Below are 11,233 nucleotides of genomic sequence, written 5' to 3'. Positions count from 1 at the left end.
TTTTTTATTGTTATTTTCAGGTGTACAGAATGAATTGTACCCTTTAAATGGTGAATTATATGGTATGTGAATTATATCTCAGTCAAGCTGATACACACACACACAGACACACAGATACACACACAGACACACACACACATTTATATATACGAGTATGTTAAATGTGTTGAACTTGAGAAACTGCCAAACTGTTTTCCAGTGTGACTATTACATTTTGCATTTCCACCAGCAATGTATGAGTCCCAGTTGCGCTGTATCTTTGCCAGCACTTGGTGGGATTCTTTTCTTTCTCTCCTTTTTTATTGTTTTTTTTTTAATTGAGATATAATTTGCATACCATAAATTCAGTCTTTTAAAGCATACAAATGAATGGTTTTTAGTATATTCACAGAGTTGTTCAACCATCACCACTAATTCCAGAACATTTTCATCACCCCAAAAAGAAACCCCATAGTATTAGCACTCACTTCCACTTCCTCCTTAGCCCTCTGCAGTCCTAGGCAACCACTAATATGCTTTCTTATTTTGTCCAGAATTCTTCATCATGTCCCATTTTCATTTTGCTTCTGTGACAATTGCTGTTCTGTAACACTGATACATTCATTCATTGTTTCTGTAAATGGTTTGTTGAGTGCCCGCTACATGTGAGACATTATTCTAGAGGGGGAAACATGACAGACGGGGTCACTGTCATGTTTACATTGGAGCTTATATTCCAGAGCAACTTTGTCCCATAGAACTAGAACTTTTTGCAATAAGGGAAATGTCCAATAGTCCATGTTGTCCAGTGCAGTAGTCAGCAGACACGTGTAGCTATTGAGCACTTGTGTGACTGAGGAACTTATTTTTTATCTTACTTAAATTTAAAGTGGTTATTGGCTGCCATATTGGACACTGCAGTTCTAGATTATGTGTGTTCTTGTGTGTGGGGGGGGGAGAAGTGACAGATAATATACACATTAACAATAGGAATAAGATAATTTCAAAAAATAATGCTTTGAAGAAAAAGATCCAGAGCTTATAAGGTGCTGGGATGGGGGCCCTGCTATTTTTGTTTTAGCTCAGATGATTCAGTAGGGACTACCTGAGGACATAGGAGCTGAGAGCAGAAAGAGGAGGAGAAGGCAGTCTTATCCATAAGAAAATCCAGGGAAGGAACATTTCAGGCAGAGGAAACAGCCTAAGCAAAGACCACAAGACAGAAGTGAGCTTGGCACCTGGAAGAGATGGATAGAAGGCTAGAGACTAGAGAATGAAGGGGTGAGGCAGGAGGTGAGGTTGGGAGGTAGGGAGTCAGACCACCTGGGCCCCTAGGCTGTGGTGCGGAGTTAGGATTTTATCCTAAGTACAGTGGACAGCTAGTGGGAGTGCTAACAACCTAAGTACCATTTCCACAGCAGGTGCGAGTAGTGGGTAAATGGGTGGGTCTGCCCGCCCAGTGGTCCTTGAGTCCTGGCTCATGAGAGTTAGCCAATAGTCTCGGTAGGTTCTCCATTCCTTAGTCTTCTGTAGCATGCAGAGGTACAGGCTGAGGTAGGGGAGGTCTCCCCTGACTGCAGTGTGCATGTGCTGAGGGGCCCCTGGAGCCCAAGCGGCCCGTATTGCCCGGGAGGGACGTGTCAGTGAATGGCAGTGGCAGTATGGTCAGTAGCTGGGGATATGGGCCGTGGCATGTAGCAGATCTAGGTTTTAATCCTGCCTGAGTGTCTTCATCCATCAAAAGGGAATAATAATCGTGCCTCACTTCTTGGGCTAGGCTAAGATGCAGTGAGATGGTGTGTGTAAGGGGGATATCCTGGTGCATGGCATACAGTGAGCACTTAACTACTTGTCAACCACTATCATGTGGGGTCTGGGAAAGTATAAATGCAGGGATGTGGGGAGTGGCCTGCTGGCCCATGAGGGAAACTGCTGGGTCCTGTGTGTCACTCTGGCTCTCTCTCTCCCCAGGGTTACTTCCCTCCAAAAGCCATTGAGATAACACGGAAGAAGCCTTCCTGGAGGACGGAGCAGGAGATCCAGGCTCTCTGTAACCTCTTGCAGGTTCTGGGTAGCTACCGGAACTACTCAGAGCCTCTGCAGCTGCTCCTGGCTAAAGTCATGCGCTTTGAAAGGTCAGTGAGGGGCACACCCCTTGGCCGCTGGGCTGGGGCTGGGCTGGGCAGGAAGAACCCGGCTGAGAAGGCCATGGCAGGTTTGCTGGTCTCTCTACAGAGTGCCAGCCATGGAACGCCATCTGTCAGTTCACCTTAGCACTCACTGTTAGGGTTGCAGCACAGTTTATCTCATCCATTTATTGAGAGTCTTCCCAGAATTAAGGAGCCACTGAATCTGAAGAGAATCTGGTAGGAACTTCGGAAAGGATCTGGTNTCCCAAGCCAGTTCTTAACCATCGCACCACTCGGCCGGCCCCCCCCTAAATTTTTGTAGGGGATCTTCTTGTATTTCCTCCATCAAGATTAGGTCTGTGGTGAAGGAGGCAAAAACTGCACACACTGCTTCTCTCTCTCAGAAACTCTCTTCCTCTGTCTATAAGTCCTTTGCATCCATTCTTCAGGTAAGGGGGGCAAAAAACAGTTCTGTCTATGCTCACCTCTGTAAGTGGTTAGTGTCTCACCCCAGGAGTGGTAGCTTTTTAATTTAGTAATTCAGAGCTTGGGTCTTTGTTCTCAGCTGTCCCTCTGTGTTCACTACATTCAGTGCCCTTCCATTTGGGGTCAGTTGGAGAAGGGTTGGCAGATAGGCCTAGCTGGATTAGAATGGCAAATTCAGTGATACTTGAAGGCATAGTTTTTCGCTGAGGATTCTTGTACAAGCGCAAATTGGGATTATCAACTGCCATCTTTAATCTAGTAGAAGAAAATGCTTTAGACCCTATATTCTTTTCTGCTTTTGAAAGGACCCCAGAGTCATTGAGTTTCAGTCACCAAGTTCCTTTCAACATTTGATACCTCATTTGTTTGAGGACTTCCAATTTGCTGAGTGTCCCTCATATACAGATATTTTAATGAGATTTATAGGACAGTGCCATATACCTACATTCCAGGGTCTCTAAGCTCTAAGTCTCAGAGTGGTCCCCAGGCTGTGGTGTTGGATGCCCTGACCCCAGCTCAGAAGCCTCCTGCTTTCTTTAAGGTGGCCCCATGGCTCTGCCAGTCATTGACCACTTTGAGCCTCAGTCTCCTCATATATGGAGTGGGTGTGAGGTCCCTCACCTTGTGGTAGTAATGAGGATTACCGTATTTTGCCATGTATAATGTGCACTTTTTTGCCCAAATCGGTGAGGGAAAAATAAGGATGTACATTATACGTGGGTAGTACTAATTCCATTTCTATATACATGTTTTTAATTCTTTTATTTATGCTCATGAGTTAAAAGTGTAACTCTAGAAATCAATAATGATATCCGTATGCAAAATAATACTTTGGACTATGATAATCAATTTTGTTGAACTTACGACGAAATTGCACGAACTTGCAATGATCAGGAGTTCTTGACCTTCTATGATGCATAAATATCATAAACTTGTTACCGGTACATAAAATTTCTTGTGCCATAATATGTTAAAAAATAAATGCTAAAATTCCTTTATAAGACAGAAAACAAGTACCTAAATGTAAACAAATAAGAATTTGAATTAAAAAAAAACGAAGCTCCCGCCACTGAGCTACCACTGAGGACTCAGCAGCCTTCCCCTGGAGTCCCCTCACTCCCCAATGCTCCATTCCCCGCTGCCTGCCTTCTCCTGCTGCCACCTTTTGCAGGCCATTTCCACCAAGGAANAGTGCGAGCTCTGAGCAACAGGGTCGCCAGTTCGATTAAAAAAAAAAAATTGTTATTCTGTGAAGGCTGCACCAGAGTGTCAGAGGGCCCATGGCACAAAAAGGACCATGTAAATACTATGTACTAGAGAAGTTTAAGAAGTATGTGTGGAAATATTGCCATTTCCAGGACATTTCAATGGCTTACTGGACAGCCTAGCAGAATATTTCAGGTAAGGCCTGTCTTTGAAAAGATAGGATGTAGGGTCATAGGTTTGTATCCTGTCTTCCTTTATGGAGGTCACAGCTTAGGACATAATCACAACTAATTACAGATTATGACCCTTTATGAGCCATCCAGGATCCATTCCACAGGTAAGAAGCCAGGTAGAGGAGGTAGCTTTCCAAGTGGCTTAACCAAGGGAGTTTCACAGCAGAGGTGGCATTTGAACTGGTAAATTTGACAGGTGGAAGTGTAGACAGGGACATTCGGAACCATCTGCTTTGTCTAGCTCAGCGAAGAAGAATGAGTCACTACTGTCTTAAAGTAAGGTTCCATGGCATGCAGAATGGTGTCATGGAAAGAAAAAGAAGCATGGAGCTAGAAGCTCTGGAATTTAATGCCATGTCTGCCCTACTGTGACCTCAGGCAAACCACTTAACCTTTCTGAGCCTAGAATCCTCATCAGTGAAATGAGGATAACAATATGGATTTTTATATAGATCAAGAGGTGGTGATTGTTAAAGCCAGTTGTTGAATATTGCTAGGACTAGGAATTAGCAGATTATACAGAATCCTTCCAGTTACAAGTGAAAGAAAACGCAGCCCAAGGGAATGCATTGGTAGCTCATGTATCTGAAAAGTCCTGTGATAGTTCTCCAGCTGTAGGTTCAGCTGGATTCAGGGGCTCAAAGTCACCAGAACCCAGTGTCTGTCTGTCTGTCTGTCTCCATCTCTTGGCATTGCATAGCATAAGCCACATTCTCAGCAGGATTCTCTTCTCACGGTGGCGAGATGATTGCTCCAGCCACAGCTCCAAATGTCCATCCTTCTGGTTTTAGTCTATTGGGAAAGAGGGAATAGCTCCTCCCAGCCCCTCAAGTCGGAGCCTTGGGGTTAGTTCTTTCTAAACCAGATTGGCTTTGCTTGAATCATCAGGGGGCAGCGATGCTCTGATTGGGAGTCAAGAAAGGATGTTTCCCCCACAGCAAAATCAGAGTGCAGTTGGTAGAAAAAAGTGACCAGATGGTTGGCAGCAAAAGCAATAGATGTCTGCTATAGGAGATTCAGGTTCTAGTGCTGACTCAAGTGTGACTCACTGCATGACCTTCAGCAAGCCGTGTGCTCCCCAGGCTCCACTTTCCTCAACTCCAAAATGTAGCTTGAGCTACATGGTCTCTGAGGATCTTTCTAGCTCCAGTTCTAGGAGTCTGCACCTGAGTGAACACTGGCTATGCTCTTTTGTCCCCGGGGTCTTTTTTTGTTTGTTTTTCAAGATTTTATTGGGGAATCGGGGAAGGGAACAGTGTTGGGGAATTGGGGAAGGAGAACATTGTGTTTTTCCAGGACCCATCAGCTCCAAGTCAAGTTGTTGTCCTTCGATCTTAGTTGTGGAGGGCTCAGCTCAGCTCCAAGTCCAGTTGCTGCTTTCAATCTAGTTGAGGGGGGATGCAGCCCACCATCCCATACAGGTGTCCAACAGGCAACCTTGTTGTTAGGAGCACGCGCTCTCACCAGCTGAGTCATTTGGCCGCCTGTTGACAGCTCAGTGGCAGCTCAGCTTGGGTGCAGCTCACTGGCCCACATGGGAATTGAACCGGCGATCCTGTTGCTCAGAGCTCGCGCTCTTAACCAACTGTGCCACCCGGCCGGCCCTCCCCAGAGTCTTATTTCTTGGCTGAATGTGCCTGCCTTCTTCCATCTAGTCATTGTCATCTGGGCCATCTCCTCTTTCCTATGTTGACAAAGCCCCTGATTTGTATCTGAACTAGCCCACAGCTGAAGTGAGCCTGAAGCTACTGACTCCAGCCTAATGCTGCCCTCATTCCATCTGTTCTCTGATTCCTGACTCCAGGAGTTTGCCGCAGGGTCACAAGGCCAGTGGGTTCTCTGGAAGCTCAGAAAGGGAGATGCTGCTATGGGCTGAGTCAGGGAGGGCTTCCTGGAGGAGGTAGGATCTGTGCCGGACCTTGAACTCCTTGAAAGAATTTGAATATAGGTGGCTAAGAGAGCAAAGGCCATCCCAGGCAAGGGGAGCAGTATGAACAGATTGATGGAACAAAGGAGTAACACTTGGCCTGTGCAGAGGGTTGGCTCTTCTGCTGCTGGTAGCTCAGTGAGGAGAGGAAGGAGGAAGAGGAGGACCTACTGAGAGAAATGCACAGAGATTGGAGTTGAGGGAAATGGTAGCAGTCTGGAAAACACTAAATCCTTCCATTGAGACACTTCTACAAAGGCCACTGACTCATCAGACCTTGGCAGAGACAAAAGGGCAGACTTTGGGCTCCCCATTGCCTTCTTGGTAAAATCCAAACTTAGCCCAACTTTTGAAGTCCTTTGTGATTGGATTGAGCCAAATTTCTCTCCCACGACTCCCCTGACCTCCTCCCTAGTTTCCATTTCCCCCTCTATTGGAGCTTACGGTCATTCCTTTCAATGAACCGTGCTGCCAGCCACCTCTGTGCCTTTGGACATGTTGGTCCCTCCTGGAATGCTCTTTCATCTCTCCACCTGGATGACTCCAGACATCATCCTAAAGCTTTCTCTGGCTTTCCTAAGCTGGGTTAAGTGCCCCTTCTCTGTGCTTCTCTCTCTTAAAGCATTTTTAAACTTGATTTGCCTCCTGTACTTGACCATAATTTTGAGAACGAAATCTGTGTCCTTTATCATTGTGTTTGACAGTTGGCATTTATTTAACTTATTGAATGAAGGAAGCAAATGAATGAATACTGAAAGAAGTGAGATTTGAGCTTGCATTTGAAATACAGAAACTTCTCTCTGAACTTAGGCACTAACTCCTAGTTTGCTCTGGGCCTGGGTACTTCTACCCTAAGGGCTCCCAGTTGGCTAGTGAGTTCTTGGGGATCATAATAAGATCATTTATCTGTCTCTTTCTAGGCATACTCATCTGCATTTTACAGACAAGAGAAACTGAAGCTCAGAAAGGGGATATGAGTTGTTCAGTGGCACACAGCTAGGGACAGAACCAGGACTGGGATCCTGGTCTGACTCCAAAGCCAGTGCTCTTAATCATTTAGCTACTCACCCACTGCTTTCAGCATTTGTTCATGCATTTATTCCACGACTGTTCATTGAACATTTACGATGTGACGTACCTAAGTAGACTGACAAAGCCTCTGCTCTCAGGAAGCTTCAATCTAACAGAGGTGGGCAACTAGACAAATGTTGGTGAAGAAGTCAAGCTTGATGGGACTGGGACTAGGCTCTTTTGATGTCCCTTCTGGTCCCAGTCTGTGCTTTCATACTCCAGAGCAAAGAGCACAACCAGTCCAGATCTCCCAGCATGGACCGGGCTCTGTGTTGCTCCCAGATCAACTGGCATGGTCTTTTTCCAGGTTTGGTCGCAGGCGTGTGATCATAAAGAAGGGGCGGAGGGGCAACAGCCTTTATTTCATCTACCTGGGCAGAGTCGCAGTGACCGATGATGAAGATGGCAGCAGTGCCTTCCTCGACCCCCACCCGTTTTTGCTGTACAAGGGCGACTGTTTTGGGGTAAGCATGGGGGAAGGGCCTGGCTTCCTGGGGTGGGGTTGGGGTGTGAGAGGACTCCTGATAGAACCTTTCAGCCAGGCCCCATCCTGCCTTATACTCTGTCCTGCCTTGTACTCTTCTGTAAGTCACTACACAGCACCCTTACCTGTCAAATGCCGATTGAGTTGGACCAAGTGATGGCCAAGGCCAACCTCTTCATTTGTGCTGTTTAAGGAGTTTGTTCCCAATATAACCCCTTAGAGAGGCAGCGCCTGCTCAGTGAGCCCTCTCCAGCTTCCTCTCTCTGGTCAGGTCAGCCTGTGGCCTCTGTTTCTGCAGGCAGCATATAAAGAGGGACAAGTGGGCCCACAGAAGGGAGGTGATGAGCAGGAGCACAGAGCAGGCCAGGGATCCTGCAGTGTGGGGAGGAGAGATTTCTGGGGTGTGAGGGTGGAGATGGAGGCAGAAAAGAGGTGGGGAGGGCCGCAAGCAGGAAGCAGGAGGTGGCCTCTCACATGCCTTTGCCCCATCCACCCAACAGGAAGTGGGTCTTCTGAGTTCTTCAGTAAGGAAGTCCACCGTGGTTTGTATGGAAGAAACGGAGTTCTTGGTTGTTGACAAAGAAGATTTTCTTGCTTATAAGCTGGACAAGGAAGTTAAAAAGGATTCTCAGCATCGGTTTGCATTTTTTAGGTACCTCCATCATCAGCTGGTGTCTTCCCCCTGGGTGTTTATTAGGTGCCTAACTTTGCTCCAGGCCTGGTGGGAAACTCTAGGTGCCATTCTCTCTGCCTGAAATGTTGTTTGGCATTCACCTCCCACCCAACTTCTCTGTCTAGCCAACTCCTACTTCAGGTCTTAGCTCAAACATCCCTTCCTTGTGAACCAGCAATACTAGAATGGCTAACATGTACTGAGCACTTGCTGGGCCAGGCAGGGTGCTAAGCCCTTTGGACCACCTGCTTTATCGAATCTCACATTCAGTCCTTTCATTCTCTCCACTTTATGGCTGAGAGAACCAAGACTCAGGATGGGGATGGCCCAGAATGTCTGATTCCGAAGTCCCTGGGCCTCACTGGCCCACCTCACTATCCAACTCCACCTACCCTCACCCAGAATGGAGAGGGTGCCTCCTCATGCTTTTATCATACTGTGTTTCCTTAAAGCCCTATCCAAACTGTAATTCTTTTTTTTTTTTCTTTCCTGCCCATAACCTGAAGTCTACATGGGAACGGGAAGTGCAAGTGTGTTTGGGTGAAAACGAGATGGCAAATGTCATGCGCTTAGTACCCAGTGCCGAGACTGGCTGACGGGGACACAGAAACACAAACATTATTTCCCTGCTTTGTAAGCAATAAGAGTAACTGCTGTGTGGTGGGGAGGAGCCGTCAGGAAAGCTTTGATCGAGATCACCTGTGAGCCTGCTCTGCAGGATTATCACCAGCCCGTTTCTGGTTTCTGCCCAGTGGGACTGCCCAGGGTTTGTGTAAAATGATACATAGGCACAGAGGGAATCAACTTTTCTCGCTAAAGGGTATCGAAGTCTGCATTTCTTTGAAGGGGCCTACTTTCTTTTAGTTTCACTTGCTTCACTTGTGAAATCTGGATTGGACAGGGAGAGATCACTGAGTTTCCTTCCTCAGAGTTGTGACAACAGAGAAAATTATGAAAACGTTTTTCTTTTCCTTTATAATACTGAATAAAAGGTGTTTCTTACAACCTATCTTTTCTCAGCAGCAAGAGGCAGAGGGAAACATTTGCAAATAAAACTGTAATTCTTGATTTACATACTATCTTTACAGTTTATTTTCTCCATCAGACAGTAAGCAGTGTGGCAGCAAGGCCAGATCTGCCCCTTTCACCATTGTAACCCCCATGTTGTCACAGTGCCAGGCACATGGGGGCGCTCATTTAGATATGCTTAGTTACTTGCGTAGGAAAAGAGTGTAAGTCAAATGAGGTATCTGCACTGGCACTGAAAATACAAGTTGTAGGCTGCAGTCTATAGAGAAGCGTGATGGACAGAGGGTCCCTGGAGACTAGAGTTGATAGAGAGCTTCATAAAGGGGCTAGAGCCTGAAAAGGGGGGAATGTAGTCCCCAAGGGAGGAGCAGTTTATTTGTTGGGACAGTGGAAAAATAGGACTGCGTTCCTTCCAGTCTCAGCTCTTAGGCTCATCGGCATGTGCCTCTGGATAGGTCACTTCACTGCTCTGAGCTTTAGTCTCCTGCTCTGTGAAATGGGGTGTTAATGGTTCCTCTCTCCCAAGGTCATTATACGGATCAAATGAGATGATCATGGGAAGTGTGTGGCCCAGGGCTTAGTACATAGTAGGTGCTCCTTCTGTAGTGACCCCACTTTCCTTCTGGTGTCTCCTGACCCTTCTTTGTCGACCCTGTCCCCTTTGATGCCCTCAATGGAACTCAGTGCCTGCTCTAAGGCCTGAGTCACCGAGCTCTGAGCTCATAATCTTTTGGAGCAGAGAAAAATCTAAGGCAATTGCTAGTAGCCCATGGGGTCACATATGAGGGAAGACAAACCCATGTATGTGTTGTGGTGTGTGAGCTCAGGGTAAGAGGCGGCTACTGCAGTGGGCCTTCAGCCACAGGGAACAATCTGGCAAAGAAAAGAAGGATCTAGACACAATGGGCCAGAGGAGATGGGAAGGAATGAGCTGCCCAAACCAAAGGCAGGGCCAGGACTGCTGGGCTGGGGGGCAGAATAGCCGGTGAGCTGAAGGGAGGCACTCTTGGAATGTTCTTGGGAATGGGAATAGCTCAGTGAGCCATAAGGTTCAGGGGAGAGGTTCCTGGAAAAACAGAAATGAGAGAATCCCAGCTGGGGAATTACAGGTGTATTTGAGGAGGAGTAGAGGGGAATGGCTAGAGAGGACTGCCTCGAGAAGAGGGTGGAGGGACCAAAGTGCTATGTGATAGGAGATTGGCTACAGGCTCAGTGATTGGAGGGCATGTGAAGTTTTCCACCTCAGGTAGATATTGGCAAGAGCAGGAGAACATGCTCCTTTTCTGGAAATTGCTAAGAGCTGTGTTCCTTCTGTGATGGAGGGCAATGGATTCTAACAGGCCTTTCCCTTTAGGGAGATGGATCTGTTTCAGTCGTGGTCTGATGAGAAGGTCTGGAAGCTCGTAGCTGTGGGGAATGTGGAGAAGTTCTCATATGGGCAGCTGATCTCAGAAGACTTTGTCGAATCGTCCTCTATCATGTTTCTGTGCAAGGTAAGAGTCTGTGTTGGGGGTGTGAAGCTGGGAAGGGTGTGCCTAATATAATGTTCGTCCTGTGACCAAACAGACAGGGTCTGGGCTCTGTTCCACAATGCTACAATTCACTGCTTTTTCTGTCTCTGTGTTCTAGACACAAAAGGCAAATGCCACCCTCCCTCCCTTAGAGCATTGCTGTGAACTTGAAGATAGAGTTGTTATGTTAGGGCCGACAGGGTACCCATGCCTTGAGCTCATATATGTGTTTATTTACATAAGATACATATTTAAATTAGACATTTGGCTCTTGAAACTTAAGGATGCCAAATCACTTTTTTAAATTACAATCTTTGGGGGCGGCTAGTTAGCTCAGTTGGTTAGAGTGCAGTGCTCAGAACATCAAGGTTGCCATTTTGATCCGCACATGGGCCACTGGGCTGCGCCCTCCACAACTAGATTGTAACAACTACTTGACTTGGAGCTGATGGGTCCTGGAAAAGCACACTGTTCCTCAGTTAAAACAAAACAAAAAACATACATA

General features: G+C 46.7%; 1 protein-coding gene across 1 annotated transcript in view; it reads left to right on the top strand.

The window, feature by feature from the left end:
* The window catches only part of LOC109389580 (cyclic nucleotide-binding domain-containing protein 2-like), a 91,476-nt gene that overhangs the window by 28,973 nt on the left and 51,270 nt on the right, over positions 1-11,233 (top strand). The window contains exons 4-7 of the mRNA XM_019655208.1: positions 1,951-2,114; positions 7,339-7,495; positions 8,016-8,167; positions 10,572-10,710. Coding sequence (XP_019510753.1) covers positions 1,951-2,114; positions 7,339-7,495; positions 8,016-8,167; positions 10,572-10,710 — 612 coding nt within the window. The remainder of the gene's footprint in view (positions 1-1,950; positions 2,115-7,338; positions 7,496-8,015; positions 8,168-10,571; positions 10,711-11,233) is intronic.

This window comes from Hipposideros armiger, unplaced genomic scaffold (assembly GCF_001890085.2).
Source record: "Hipposideros armiger isolate ML-2016 unplaced genomic scaffold, ASM189008v1 scaffold_238, whole genome shotgun sequence".
Taxonomy (NCBI): Eukaryota; Metazoa; Chordata; class Mammalia; order Chiroptera; family Hipposideridae; genus Hipposideros; species Hipposideros armiger.
This window is presented reverse-complemented; position numbering and strand designations above follow the sequence as displayed.